At 39.5% G+C, this 16,307-nt stretch overlaps 1 protein-coding gene and 1 long non-coding RNA gene across 2 annotated transcripts in view; both read left to right on the top strand.

Moving 5' to 3' along the window:
• The first annotated feature begins 319 nt into the window (after nucleotides 1–319).
• LOC118599563 lies at nucleotides 320–1,390 on the top strand. The gene is made up of 2 exons (XR_004948967.1): nucleotides 320–474; nucleotides 806–1,390. It is a non-coding gene; the product is annotated as an uncharacterized LOC118599563 (long non-coding RNA).
• A 6,776-nt stretch (nucleotides 1,391–8,166) lies between these two features.
• grm5b (glutamate receptor, metabotropic 5b) overlaps nucleotides 8,167–16,307 on the top strand; it is a gene marked incomplete in the record, with an annotated part of 78,912 nt that continues 70,771 nt past the window's right edge. Inside the window, 2 exon segments of the mRNA XM_024276568.2 lie at nucleotides 8,167–8,369; nucleotides 15,646–16,136. Coding sequence (XP_024132336.1) covers nucleotides 15,981–16,136 — 156 coding nt within the window.

Genomic DNA, 16,307 nt, shown 5'->3' with positions numbered 1-16,307 from the left:
TAATGATGAAAGTGTAAGAAAGTGAAAGTGTATTACTCTGTCCCACTCAACCGTGATTAAAGGTGACAGCAGTGTAAGTTTGACTTAGATTTAAGGAAAATGTCTTCCTGGTGCAACAAAAGTTTTTAGGAGAAATTTCCTTATTATTGGAGTTAAGCGGTAAACTATCGTCTCCTTCAGGTTTCTAAGTATGTCCATATCTGCTCGCCTTCTCTGGACTGCATGGGAAAACAAACTGGACTTTTATCCATCGCCTGAGTAAAAATCTGTAGCAGGTTGTCAAATATTTGAGGGTCAAAGTCATGTTACTTTTTCAAATACCCTACTCTTTTAGTCTTTTATGGGCATTACCTGTCTCATCTAGATAATCACTAGTAGTATTGATGGTAATACATAAAAAAAACAGCTGAATAGCAAACCTAAAGGACCTTGAGACCACTGGTCTGGGAACAGTATGCTGGCTCCACCACTAAGGTAAGGAAAGCTGCTAAAAAGAGGTTCATCTCTTCTCTCTATGATGAATCTGAGTATCACAAGTATAGTAAGGTTGCAATAAGAGGTCCTTCCTCTCGTCCATCACCTGCTTGACCTTCCTCCCTCTGGTTGAAGGTCTCCCACTGTCAGACTAACAGTTTCTTCCGGTAGACCAAATGATATATATCTATGGAATAACCTGTGACAATTGAACGGCCTCGAAATATTGGTCACCTTTGAAGTTAAATGTATTATATAGTATATTTATACAAGGCTTTTATTTTTGTGTTGCATAGTCCTTTACCTAAACTTTACTCACAATGCTCCACAGGTGAATAAAGGTTGTATGGCCCTCACAAAATACAAGATCAAAGACATTTCGGGGTTCTCCGACAACAGGAATGCTCATGCACATTTTGGTAACATTCATGGTAAGGATGAAGTGAAGGAGGTGAGATGCAGATGTGTTGTACGTTTCATATCACGTGCACACTCTGTGCTTGTACTGTTTGTGTGGTGAGTAAGAGGCCAGCACTCACACCGTAATAATGACTAGAGGCTACTGTACAACATCCCCTGTACAGCACAAGTGCATACAACCTCCATTATCCTTACTTATACTTCACAATACCCTCACCAAACCAACAACAATAGTGTGCTTAATTTTCATGACGTCCCTTAAGGTGGCCATGTGAGCCTCAAGGGAACTTCAAGACACACCTGTGCTCCCTTTAAGATGCAGTTACTCCTGTTTAAGACTCTGCACAAACCCCAACAACCCAAATACCAATACAGGTCAACCCCCTGTGTGGGTGCATATGACTTCAGTGGAGCCTGATGAAGTGAACAAATTTAGATTGTAAAAAAAGGATCATTCTATCTACATAACAGTAACGCTAGTAAAAAAAAAAAGAAACGCAAATCCATGAGGAAAAATACATATACTCACTTTATCCACCCCTCCAGCCTCAAAAGTGGTATAAACAAAGAACAATTTAACGTGTTGATTTATATGCATAGACACGTTGCTGGATTTTTGACACTGAGACTCTGCATTTTCAAGCATCATCCCTTCTGATTAGAGAGGTGTCTTCAGGCGCATAACCTACTCTGACAAACATACACCAATCTGGCACAGTCAATACCTCAGTAATACTCTCAGAGGTTTGTCATCAGAGCAGAAGCTTTCACTGTTTTCCAAGCAAGAAAGGAGTCTCCTCACAAACAGACATTGTGTTCAGGAAATGGGCATTCGTCCTTCTCTTAACCTTAAAGAGTGAAAACAGAAAATATACATCAGTGTTTTATTGTAGCATATTCAAATAGCAAACTGTTACCAAAAGTTGCATCATTTTGAATCAACAAATGTGTCCAACCAGTGAGAGCACAATGTTTGGTTTCATATTGCTCAGGATTCTTAAAACCTTTGATTTTGTCATTGCTATTGCAATGCATATTATTGAAATATATATACATAGTAAAAATACTTATTCCAGAGAGAAGAAAGTGGCAGAGTAACCTCAAAACGACGTACCATTTGTGTCTACTTTTTGATGCTTTGGCTACAAGAATAAAGACAAAAATTAAACCTAAAGCAGCATAAAAACGTTAGCCTTTTTAAATAAAATCCTGAATCCAGGGTTTTCCAATGAGACTACCTTACAGGAAAAGTGCAAAGAAAAAAAACCTCAAAGTCACAAATTAATCATGAAAAATAAACTGCATCCATTGTTGTGTGGTTTCAAAATTCTTAGAAAAAGAGAAATGATTTCCTGATCTTTCTAAGTCAAAAACACAGTTAAACACAGACTTTTCACCTAGTTTGCAGGACTAAATTGGGTTTCCCAAAATGACTGCTGTGATACGGGGCTGAGCAAACCAATGAAACTCAATCATTTATATTTTCAACAGCAGAAATTACTATTTGTCCATGTAACTTTTATATTTAGCCTTTTTTAGTCAAAACAATCTCAGAGAAGTGAGAGAAGATTGGTGTTAGTAAGGCCATCAGTAGAGCCATGTCCAGCCATCTTGTATTTGGAGAAGTGTGTGAATATGTGCAGTCATGTACGTGTGCTCTTATATATGTCTATGCTCTTTTAATGGTCTACTAATCCCAAATGCATTTGGCTGACAAATTAATCCAAGCCTTGTCATAGCTAAGCTTTAAACCCCCCTCTATCCTGTACATCCATCTTGGTCTCCTCACAGATCTCTTCCCAGGCTTAACTCTATCAATTTCTATCTCCAGATGGTATCTTGGAGGTAGGTGTGATTTGAGATAGAGACAGAGAGACAGACCATTCATCGAGAGAGAGTGGGTGACCCGTGAGGCGGACGGAGCCTCTCTATTGGAGCGTGCCACGAGGCAGGAATAGAGAGAGCAGAGGAGAGGAGAGGGGGTTCATTTGTTGCCATAGTGAAAAAGTAGATTAAGCATCGCGAGCTTGATGCTGAGATGCATGCATGAAGGATGCTGTGTTTCTCCAGGAACATCCCTCCTGCAGGCAAAGGTATGCGACTCAAGCTGCTTGTTTCAGGGAAGATGTTTACAATGATTTGCCCAGTTGAGTTTTGAATTCTAGGTTTGCTATTGTGTTTCAACCCAACTGAGTATGTGAGGTATGTTGGTCAAGTCTCTAATGTATATCTGTGTTCAAAGGTTCTCAAAAAATCCAATTCTTACAAAAGTTTTCTGTTCCTAACAGCTGAGTATAAAGTAACAGTGAATGGGTCAGGTTGGGGTGCAACCATGCTGGCTTGTTTAGTTCTCATTTAATCAACTCCAGAGTTTGAATTTTTAATTTTTTACATAGTTCAAGTTTGAAAGTTCACTTAAAGTTCAGTGAGGGCCAAACAATTGAACCCTAGTCTGTTTAAGAATAGAGGACCTGGCTCTCCTACAAAATAACTCTTTTGTGGTTCAGTGTAAATCCAAAAGAATTGAGACAAACCAATAAAACAGAAGCAAACTAAATGGAAAAATGCACTTTTTATTACAAATATGGGATAAATAGTCTGCCAAATAATTTTATGAAAAGAGTTGGAATGTCGAGACCTAGTCAGAGGTGCAGAGGTAGTGTTTCAGCACATCCTAGTGGGATTGGGTGGTTTTTCCCAGAGAGGTTGTTTTTATGAGCAGCCATTTGAACTGCATATTTTTCCAGGTGGTTTGGTTGACTTCAACACCTAACCATAAAAACTCAGAAGACTCTTGACCTCAAGGTGCAGTTAGGATGGCTGCTGTGATCGCTCTTGTTCTATCCTCAGCCACAGACTGCTTGGCCTGATCCCAATGTTTCAAGGTCCCAAGAATGGAACAGTTAGGCTCTGAGCCCTAAACAGGACAGAGTTGTCTGTTACTTGAAATTAAATACATTTACGGTGGCTCTGGAGTGCAAATCACACAACAAATCACTCAACGCAAAAACATGTTAAAAAACCCACTCCAAAATCTTTTTGTGTTTTTAACATGTTCTTGCAGCATTTTTCTCATAGTAGAGGACCTTCATAATACATTTTACAATTAAAACTACATTTCTTTTTTTCAAATCGCGTTGGATCAGAAAACATAAAAAACATAATCAATGATAAAATATAAACAATAGCCTATTGATAAGCTAAACAAAAAAGTCTAAGCTAAATTGGGTATCCCTGCCCATACACCCTCAATCTCAGTATGGAAAAACTCCTAAAATAACTCGATTCTGGGGGAAAAAAAATTGAAAAGAAAAGAAACACAATTAGAAAATGGAAAAAGTAGGTATCATGGAACATCACTGATTTGCTTCCTTCTTTAATGCAGGATTTCTAAAATAAAACCACGACAGGGGAAATCCAGTTAGTACAAATTGTGATATTTAAAGGCTGGAAAGCTCTTATACATTTTCCTCTTACAGACATGAACATTTTCACACTTTTCTCTCTTGTTTGAACTCTTGAAGTTCATAGAAAAATGAGTCCAGGATTTGGCAAACAGAACACATTCTGTACAGGAGAAACGACAAGGAGCAGATTGGTTGACAATGTTCTACAGCCAATCAGAACATAGAACATAGTGCACATGTATGTAGAATGTATACATTGTTAAAAAAAATCTGCAGAACAGTGAGACTGTGAACCATAATACAGATTGGGAGGACTATAGGCAACCAAAGGCAGCAAGTCAATTTTGGATTGTGGAAAAAAAGTACAATTGTAGTCTAACAGTTCAACACAAACCAGTCTTTGGTTCATGCCTGAGTCCTGTCTGTGAAGGCAAACCAAACCAGCCATGGTGTATTATTTTATCAGCTGTCATTGACAATTTAAACCACATTTGCAAGACTATTCCAAGGTAGCCTTACTTCTATTAAAATTTGTTTTACTGCATCAAAAAGTCAGGATTACCAATTGGATCTTCATTTTAAAAACAAGTTAAAATGTGATGCGGCATGTGGGAAAGATTCACCGTCTAGTCAAGCTAATGTTTAAAGAGAAATGTGATAAACACAAACAAGTCTGTTTCGTTGCAGTTCCTAAAATAGCTTGCTGTTGCTGGCAGTTTGCTGGATGGGGGAGTGGGTTTCAATCGTATTTCTATGGATTTTTTTTCTTTTTTTTTAACCTTTGATGATTTACACTGTGTGGCTCTTTTGTGTGGGTTCTGAGTGAAGTTGTACAGGTTAATGGCTCCGTTGGTCTTACAACATTATGACGCTTCAAACATTATTGATCTCCTCTGAGTCATTATCTCAGCACACACTGTCACCTCTGGTGTAGTTTTGATCAGTAAAGTAAAAAGAGTCTACTCTTGGAAGAAACCAGACACTGAACCATAAGTACTAATGATTATATTCTGCTTTATAAAGATGCATACTTGGAGAAATTGTTTGTTTCGTGTGAGTATACATTTTTAAAGTCTAAGAGAAAAGCAAAAAGTATGCACCAACTCTTTGTTGCACTAAATGACTCCCTGTACACCACTTATCCCACAATTTTCTACAAGATTAAGAGAAAAATATTCATTCAGAAGAATGGAAGCTTTCCTTTGCGTTAAACCTGCGTCTCATTCTCTCTTAAGGACGTTCCCTGAAAAGCAAAGCTCCTTAAAGTCAATTTTGTAAAGATTGTGCCATTTCAGGTTCTAGTAAAAATGTTTTTTTCATGTTTTTTGCGTTCCGTCTATCACAGTCACACCAGGTTCAACTTTCTAATCATCCACAACTGTTCTCATCTACGTTAGTCATCTTCAGTGGTGTCTATAGTTTCCATTCTTGTCATGTCATCGCCATAACCACAGTTTTTAATTCCTTTTTTTAACAGTTTGTTCATGCTTGAGTTTATTTATCAGTCATTTAAGTTTCTGGCATCAAACCTGGTCTCCTGTAGTTTTTTGGTCTGGACAAAATATTATCAAATAATACCATGGAGCTCTATAAGAACCAGAGGAGAACTGCTTTTATATTCTGATCGGTTCATGTTAGTGTTGGCCATCCTGACCATTGATTGTATATTAGAACTGGACTGAGTAACTTTCCACACCTGGTATCCCAAACAGGAAGTACTAAATAGCCAAAATCCCATAGACACAGTTAATTATATTTGTCAGAAGAACCATCTGTGCCCTGCTGCCCTTTTTTTTTAACATGTTCTTGATAATCCTATCTTTTTTTCTCTAGAACAAGTCATTAAAGTTATAAACCAACGAGTCAGGTGCTTCAATGAATGTTGCTATGTGGTCTCATTTCAAATATTTGACGCGTTTCATTGACAGATTTGGTGTATCCCTTTTTCAAGTGGTAGGGTGTGGATAAAATTGCATAATGAAGAAAAAGGAAATCAAGAATGACCAAGAATGAACATCTTGAAAGGAAAGTAAAAAAACAGAATAGATAACAATGATAGACTGAATATTTGCATGTTTAACTACTTTAACACATTGATGCTCATTTAGCTTAATAAACCATAGGAATCTATTGGTATATATTTACACAACTCATGAACAATTATTCAGATTACCAAAGCATAAACAACATGCTGAACTATCGTTTTAAATAACTGAAGTGGTTGAATCATTTTTCCTCTGTGTTACTTTGGAACAATTCCGCCATGCCCAGCATTAAACTGAGCGACGCTTCTTCTTCTTCTGCATTGCTGTTTGTAGGAAATATGGATATACACATCTACAGTGCCCTCTAGTGGTTGTTTGCCTTTTATTTTTAAAAAATCCTATACAAGCCACCCCTGTGTATAAAGCTACGGACACCAGGGATGTGACATGTGTTCTTAAACTTTCTAAACGTGGGTTTCTTGAACTCAGGTTTGACAATGCTGTTCACACTGGACAAGCAGGGAGGGGCTTCTTCTTATTCCTTTACTACTGTTTATGTCTGCTACCTACAGTTGGAAGAGGCTTGGTGCAAAATGTGATGCGAATCTCACAAATGTTGTTCCAGGCTGTTTCTCTCACAGCTCTATTTCGGTATACATAAGACTTGGGCCGTGTCCGAATATCCCCCCTACTCACTAGTGTTCTATATAGCACATTCGCCATTTTCTAGTGCTGTCTGAACCCACTAATTCCAAACTCAAGTGCACTAGAAATGTCCCAAAAGTCTGCGAAAAACTACCGTGGATTGATGCTAACTAGGTTAGCGAAAATAGACCACAATTCATTGCGGTCGAACAAAAAAAACATGTTTAAATGTAATTTCTGAATAAAACCTCCACATTTTCGCCATCAGAACACAGTAGAGTCATAAACAAACATTGTCAAATGTTCGTATTGATTCGATTTTCACTTCTGAAATCGGTGACGTCATATTCGCAGTTTAGAAAAATGAAAGGAAAGTAGTGAGCATCGTGTTTGAATTGCCTTTAAAATCCAGGGCGCTACAGTCCCTCACTATATAGCAGTTAGGGATTTGGGAGGGAATTCGGACAAAGCATACGTGTCATATAATTCCAGCTGAGCACAAACCATTATTAATCATTTCTCCTCCATGATCATGGCTTGCTCTTTTGTAAATTAAAAGCAATACCATCCAAACATCACCACCAAATCTGAATCCCTGACTAGTCAAAGGTTCACCTGGTGTTCTATGGCCACACGTTTGGTCCTGGAAAATATCTTTAAATCTTTCAAAACTAAACATGATTGCAAGAGTATAACGCGGAGGATTGAAACACACGTTTACACAGACTTCTGTGGTGACTTGAATGTGTGTTGCTGAGGGCAGTTGTGTAAACATTAGTCGCACCCCTGGTGAAAATATGTAAAAAAAAGCAACTCAAGCTCTGAAAAATACTTACTATATGTTTTCTTTTTTTGCAGAAGTTTAGCCTTAAATGACGATAACTGGAATTAAAAACGAGTTGTTGCATTTAAAGAAAGTGAAAAAAGTGAAGAATGCCTCAAAAATAGTGTGTGTTTGATGATGAGGTATATGGACAGACCCACTCTGTATTCATTAGGAAGTGCAAAACACAATTTCAGCTTTTATCTTTTTAGGCTGACATCTTCAGACTTTAGACATCAAGGTGAGTGAAATATTAGAAAGAGAGCCTGAAGGAGCAACATCAAGCTTCACGCAGAGGAATGGAAGTATTAAACGGTGCAAATGAGACTGTTTTGGTGAAAAGGATGGAGAAGAAGTGGAGTCTAGATGAGAAGGAGGGAGATGTGATGAGAGGAGGAGGAGGAGGAGCAGAGGGCTGGGATGAAGGAGAGAGGTGTTTGGAGAGAGGCTCAGGTGTGCGTGACTGGAAAACGGAGGAAGCAGCTCAGCGATGAGCATCGGCTCCTCTGGCTGTTTGACATTGGACTATCGGCGGTCTCTTTCCTCTGTGGTGGAAACACTGTGATCAAGCAGGGGGGGCAGCAAGTGAGTCAGAGACATTCAGATTCCAGTAAGGTAAGGAGAGAAACGCATATTTTACGCAGCGCGGAGATGCTCTCCGTGTCCTGACGCAGAGTCAGGACTGATTCTGATCACTTGTTTCTCACTTTTCTGTCTTTGAAAGTGATTTTGGCTGAGATTCATCACTGAATATTGTGGTGATGTCTGCAGCCCGTGGAAATGAAGCAGGGATGAATGGGAGAGACGGTGGTACCAGTTGGACGGAGGGAGCTTATTGAGCGCAGCTTCTCATCCCCGCATGCTGAAGCCACATTCATTTCAGAGGGTGTCTCTGTCATGTCTTTGCACCATTTAGTTGTAGTAAACCGCAGCAGGCGGGTTGCGCTGAAATCGGCGGACTTTCATCCCGTTTGCGGCTGACGGATGCTGCGCTGCGCCAGCGTTTCTCCTTGGAAGAGGAGCAGTTTGACCAGACGCGGTTCGTCAGGGGGGATTTGGGGCTGAGAAAAATGTCACACCGGTCCCCTCATTAGTTCAACTTAAAATGGATGCGTTAGGGAGCGCTAGGACAGGATGAGTGTGCTGGAGACACCGGGGACGGACGGCAGAGGAACACCGGCGGCTGCAAGCCCCACCGGCGTCCGAACGGTGCAGGATAATTGATTTAAGGTCAGAGCTTGTCGGGGCAGTTCTGCATGCGTCGCTGTCACATCTTGTCTGATGCATTTGCTGCAGGTTGCCTCCTCTCGTTACTGTATTGGCATTCGTTATCAGTGATTGCAGGGATCCCGCTCCTCCCGGGGGTGTCGTTACAATGACAAACGTCTGCCCAGAACCTGCGCGGAACTGGATCTGGAAGTTCAGATCAGTTCTTTTTTTCTGAGCATGTATCTAAAGACTCATTGAGGCAGGGGTGTCTCTAAAGGATTTACGGCCTGATCAACTATGGGCACCCAAGCGCCCCCCTCACCACTTTCATTTAAAAAATCAGCAGCATTACATTTTTAATTATACATTTTTAGATTATAATGATATTCTTTACAATTCTGATTATGATTGATTTGATTTAAAATGTGTATTTCGTACTAATAGCGGCTGGACGGCTCACTTGGTTGCGTGTGGGACTGACACATGAGAAACCTGGGTTTGTTTCCCAGGGGGCGTGATTTGCTTTATCCAGCAGATCCCTTCATACTGCTGCCTAACTATGTAACGAGGAGGCCTATTGCCTGGTTCACACTGGACGCAGATCGTTTCTATTTTGTGCGCAAGCCACAAGCGATCCGCATCAATTCTGGTAGGAAGTTACATCAAGATACATGAGAAAATCTGGTTTATTTTCAAAATATAACATGTTTTTCATAATAAAACACCACAATTGACAAATGTAATCATATATTTTTGTATCTGCACAGACTGTAGAGATGAAAATAAACATACAATCACAACATGCACACAAAAGAGAGCAGTTCTTCTTAGCAGAAACATGGGCTAATACTTTTAGGTTGTTAATTTACCCATGATGGCAAAAACAAAACAATACAAAATACTCTAGCAGAAGCGCCTGCAGAAAAATGTGCATCTGGTGTGAATAGGAGAGAGCGCATGCCGTGTGCACTTTGCATCCTGTGCGAACCTATAACGTAAGTCTGGTTTTCCCCGTGCATCTCCCCAAACCAAATGTGCAACCCCTGAAGGGATAAGCCGAATGGTCAACAATTACTACTAATCTTAATTCGAGGAAACCTGTGGTAATTAACCCTTTAACCTTTGTGCTATCCTAGGGATGTTTACATTAAAAGTGGTGTCATCTGCACCCCACAGGGGAGCGTGCTAAACTTTTTTTTCTATAATTTTTTTTCTTCACTGAAGTCAGTTGCAGACATAACATCCTTTCCACCGTTGTGCACTTTTGTCATGGGTGTGAATTCACATCAATATAAGTGTGGGGTCATCTGGACCCTATAAGAGAGACTGTTGACATTCTAGCTTTGGCTAGAGTGTCAACATTTTCCCAAAGCGTCAATATTTGACTCAGACAGCGTCCCTACCATGTGTCCATTTATGACGAGTTGGGGTAAGAACGTGTGGACATTCTTTCAACTATTGTGTCTCTTCAACAGTATAAAAAACATTTATTATAGCAGTAAAGTGTTAACACAATCATCCGATTCTTACTTGAAGAAAAGTGGCTTTGTGCCATTATGCAACAGTTTACGTTATAATGTGCTACATATTGGTGCAAAGCTGATATAAAAATTGACTTTGTTCCAGATCAGAATCAGCTGATTTATATTGATCGCTTAAACGCTCAAAGAATTACAGAGCATGTGTTGTTCAGGTGTTGCCTATGATATCTTTGATGTTAAGGGATTAAGAAAAATATTCTGATCCTCACCTAGAGGCAGGAACTCCAAGTCAAGATTATTTATGAATCCACTGTTTTATGACAATTTCAGGTGACAAACAGTTGGAATGCAATGTACTCTGGTACTAGTGAGTATAGATCATTGACTGTATAAGAAAACTGGACTGCAAGACCTCTCCCTTCTGGCATTCCTACAGGAAGTACCCACTGGTTCAAGAACCCAAAAAAAGAAAAAAATCATAGACAACTTCAATTAAAAAATAAACAGCTAGTACTTAGTCATTATTTATGTCTGAATAACCATCCTTGCTCTGATACTTTTTTTTAAACATGTTCTCGATCCTACTTTTTTTTACTTTATTTTCTTTATCACAAGTTGTTAACTGACCAATCAGGTGCCTCAACAAAAGCATTTGGTGCATGTTAGCCCCACCCTAAATGTTTGATCGACAGATTCTATCGAGCCTTCTCTCAGGAAGGACTTCCAACAAGCTCCCTTCTGATTGAAGACAGTAGTTACCATAGAAACATTGACTCAGACCAACTCGGACCAATCACCGCTTAATGACATCGTCTGGCTCCAACATGGTGGCATCTGTACCACGGAAAAAAATGCAACTCAATTGATTTCATTTGGTTGGAGCTAGAAATAAGCAATTTTCTATGAAGGGCGCCTTTGCTTGTTTTCTTATACAGTCAATGGTATATAGATACACACTTAATGTTCCCAAAGAATTCTGGGAAATTTTCAGGGCATAAATTCTGGAATTGTAGATTCGGACACCCCGAAAAATGATGAAAGTCCCATTTTAGTGCATTGAGTAGTGAGGGAAGTTGGCTGAAGCCTTAGTCTTTGTCAAATCATATTTGATACATTGAAAACTAATTTAATAAGCTTTACTTATTAATTTATTCTGTATTTACTTTTTGATCAACTCTGATTTTCTCTTGAATGTTCTTTTTGTTCTCTTAAATATTTAATCAAAAAGAGACAGATCCTATATCTTAACTTCTTTTTCTATATTTTGCTGTAAGGCACAGAGAACTAAATTGTTCTGAAAAGAAGAGTGTTAAATTCTAATTTAGGAATCATTATCAGTCAAAGAGTGAATCCTTTGAGTTGATTCATTTAAACATTATTATGTGGTCGGAGTATTTTCAGTGGGTTAGATTTAGCTGATATGCTAAACCCGCTGAATGTTTTTTTTTATATATATATTTCATTTGACACTTGTTTTTTTGTGACTGGATCTCTCAAATTTTAGATAAATGTGTTACATTTCAGAGTAAGATTTGTGTGTTACACAATGTGTACCGTTACACAAAATGAGCTAAAAAGAATCAGTTCCCACCAAAAGGATATTTTCAATGCACTAATGTGTTCCCTCATGAAGATTTTTACAGAAATAAACAAAAGTATTTAAGCCTTCTACTATCCACTATTCAAAGAGTGAAGAGCAAAAAATGTATCTGAGCATCAATATTTGTTTTTTTTTTTTTACTGTATTGATGCCCTCTTGTTCTCAAATACAGGCTATGGTTTCATTCTCATCCATTAAAACACCTCCCAAAGGGCATTAAACATTTATAAGTTTATCTTTATTAAAACAGCACACACATGCACAGTGGAAGCTTCAAAATCCACTTCCAATCTGACACGGATGCAAAGCGCAAACATCACCACATGAAACAATTTCCATTTTTCACTTTAATTTAATGCCTTTTATTGGGGCTGAATCTGTTGAGAAAGGACTTCAATTATTGCACATTTTAAACCAGGACATTATCTGTTACAGTTTTTTTGAAGCCCCACGTTTGGGAAAGAGATCAGTTCCCTCTGCTTTGTTCTGCATGGCCAACACACATTTGTGTTTGTAATTATTGGCAGAGCAGGGGGGCGAGGTCAGGAGCTTTCAGAACAGATTGGACTTGCACATTTCACTGTCTTAGCAGTTGGTTGAGGAAAAAAAAAAGAGAAATCACATAATTCAAGTGTGTTTGGGGGGGTTCGAACACAAGTGTGCATCTAAAATCTACCTTTGACTATTCATAGCTTCATTCTGAAAAACGACAGAGAAAAGCGTGCAGCACAGAGAGCCATTCAAACATGAATCCACCCACACACTGCCATGCTTTTAGGAGAGGATGGCTCCTCTATCAAAGTGTGGATGGGACTGATTCTCATTAAGTCTGACAAACAGTTGCATCATTAATTGAGACAGGGTGTCTGCACGGGCTGGAGCGGAGTTTCATTCGATGTGTTCATTATTGGTGCGTCAGTCGCCTCTTTGACAGAATGACACACCTGTTACCGGCGGGCAGGGGAACTCTGTCCCACGCTGCTTCATGTTGTGATTGTTCTTCTGTTTTTTTCTCTTTGCATATTTGGCTTTGATTTTTCTTTCCTTATCTCATTTTCCATCAGATTTTTTTGTGACCCTATAATTTCCAGTGTTTGACTCCTTCTGACTCCAACTGTTTTTTTGCGGTTGCCATGTTGGAGCCAGACATCATGACATCATCTATGGCAAACACGCTCAACAATTAGGAGTGACCTTGTTGGAATTCCACATCACTTCAGGCTACACAAAATCTGTCGTTCCAATGTTTTGATTGTTTTTTATTAACGAATCTGATCGGCCAGTTTATAACTTCAGATAATTACAGATAAAACACAATGAAAAATGACAATCATCAGGAACATGTTTAAAAGGGTATCATAGCAGGAAAAGTTACTCTGATGAATACAATGATTGAGTAATAGCTGTTTATTTCTCTATAGAAGTCTTTGGGAAATGTAGCTTCTTGGAGCCAGTGGGTACTTCCTGTTCCGAGCCCCAGGGGTGGAGGGATCGCTCCAGATCTCACATGCAGCCAATGGTGTTTCTTGAATATCCTGCCATGACATTCTACTTTTTTTTTTTTTTTTTTAAACAGACTTGCATCTTTGATGTTACCATTATTTTTTACCATATTATTTCTGGTCAATTAGGCTTTCAATTTCAAATCAATTGCTGGTCAACAAATCTAAAGTTACAATCTCAAGTACGAATGACACAGGTTAGGGTACTGGACCGGTTCTGGTTGGCGGCGCGGAGGTTGGAGACCTGTGATTTAATGTGAACAGCCAGTACGTCAAACAACGATGAGCTGGGGACACCAAAAAGTGACGCCGGGTGGTCCTTAAGCAAATGTCAATATGTGACGACTTGGGATTGAAAATGTGTTGGAAATGACGTGGGACACATGGTTTGACCAATCACAAAATTCTACTGTAGTACCCCAGTTCAGCGTCTAGGGGGCATCACACAGACGATTTTAGACCATTATTTTTAGAATTATACAAGTTTATTTTAAATTGTCAAAAATTTGGCAATGACTAACAGACAGCATTTTTAAAGCCCTATTTATAGAAGTTAACAGCCCCAAAAAAGTTGATTTAGGGTTTAGTTACCCTTTAAACCAGGCTGAACTTTGTCCAATCAGGGACTCAGATTTGGTAGTGATGTATGGGTGACTTCTCTTTGAATTCACAGAAATGCCAGCTGTTTCTTGCACAAATGAACAACAGACTACTGAACATTTTGTGCGTTTTATTTGCGGGTTCTCATCAGCAAACAACATACAGATGGTTTTCTCTAAAATCAAACTCTCAGCGCTCCTCAAAAACTCTTCTTTTGTCTCTCATCCGCGCTGCTCCATCATGACGCCATTCTTCCTCGACTTTTCTACTTCCACCTGCTGGCCATTTATGGTACTACATGTGTAATAGGCCCGCAAGACAATTTAACAGTTTTTAGATTAAACATATATAAAATAACTAAACAAGGGGGTTATTTTCACAGTCCTTACATGTATGAAAATTGATCATGACGGAGAAATTAATAATTGTGGTTTGTGCCCGACTGGAATTATATGACACCAAGTGTTTCATATATTGTAATAGACCTGTGAAAGAAAAAGTCTGGAGCAAGATTTGCCAGATTTGGACCACTTTGACGTTTCACACCAAGCCTCTTCCAACTGTAGGGGGTGGACATGCGCCAGTAAACAGTAGAAAAAGAAGAAGATCCTCCTGCTTGTCCTTGTGAACACCATGGGCTAAACAACTGATCATAAATCTGTGTTTAGCATGTTGTAGAACATCCATCTAACGTCTGGCTCCCCATCTTGCTCCACTAACTCTGCTTCATTTCCTTGAAGTGTTTCAAAGCCTTCCTCTTATTTATTCATTTCTGGATCCTCACCTTTGTTTTGCACAAGAGTGGGATGCTCTTTTACCGCTAAAGAAATAATCTGCTTTGTTAGAAAGACCTAAATTTAAAGCGCACACACGAAGGTTCGCCTGTGGACGTTGTGTGGCAGTTCTTGTTCAGTCTTGCAAACAAATTAAATTGCCGCACTAACAATGCACAAAGGCTCTTTTTAAAAGACACCCTCCCCTAATCTTCCATTAAAGTAATACAATTAAACTGTGTCAATAGACTACCCAGAAGCTTGATGCAGTTGACTTACAGGGAAAACAGATGAGGTTGGATTTTTTTCCCTTTTCTTTTTTAATTATGAAGAAACAAAAACATGAATTAATACCTTGAAAAAAATATTTTTTTGCAATGTTCCAGGATAATAAAGCTTTCCTTGTGTTGAGGTGGGATGCATTGTTGGTGCTGCATTATTGTGATGTACGACTATTCCTTTGGAAGAGGAAGAAATGTGTAAAAATCTGGGCCAAAGGTTGCAGAGCATCAATAGATGCACTACAAACAGTCCACAGCAGAGCACAAGTGTTGAGCTTCAACGAAATGTGCTGCTTGCTGTGCGTCATAGAAGAGCGTGCAGCTCAGGAACAGACTCCTGCACTCTCTTTCTGAGCTGTGTTTTATAATAGATTTAAAACTCTCATCCTTTTACTTTTCTGATGTACTTTTTTTTGGATTCTAACAAAGTCTTTTGTGCCCACAGGTTTATGTAAACCTCCTCTCTGTCACCTGTTACTGTGGAGACCGTCTCATCTTTGTAATTGGAGGAGCTTGGATTGCATTCAGCCAATGAGTCTGAGCCCAGAATTTCTTTTGGATTGTTCAGGTTGCACTGCTGCACCTGTCTCAGCTGCTGCACCCTAACACCAGGCGGGAAAAAAGAATGCACTGAAACACAATCGTTTTTTTGTCAAGTCCTTGGATGCGCCGCCAGCTCTTGTCATGGGAGGGAAAACTACTTTTCGGACAAGTGGCATCTAGTGACGGCTCCGCCGCGCCAATCTGAGATCCTCTTCTTTGTCAACTCAGCGGATCAAGATGTTGCTTTGGTTGCTGCTGGTTTTGAGTGTTTGGGTGGGATCGGAGGAAGCCAGCTCCGCTCAGTCCAGTGAGAGGCGAGTGGTCGCACACATGCCTGGAGACATCATCATTGGAGCCTTGTTCTCTGTTCACCATCAGCCGCCTGCTGACAAGGTGATTTTGTGTTTCTCTGCTGTGTTTTGGTTTTTAAATTGTGAAATTACAACTTTTTTTGGTGTACATCAATAAAAATGCATCTATGTTGCAAGAGGAATTCCATCCATCCATCTTCTTTGACCGCTTCGTCCCTTTCGGGGTCGCGGGGGTGCCGGAGCCTATCCCGGC

This window comes from Oryzias melastigma, linkage group LG13, assembly GCF_002922805.2.
Source record: "Oryzias melastigma strain HK-1 linkage group LG13, ASM292280v2, whole genome shotgun sequence".
Classification (NCBI taxonomy): Eukaryota; Metazoa; Chordata; class Actinopteri; order Beloniformes; family Adrianichthyidae; genus Oryzias; species Oryzias melastigma.
The sequence above is the reverse complement of the archived record's forward strand: the minus strand, read 5'-3'. Positions and strand labels throughout refer to the sequence as shown.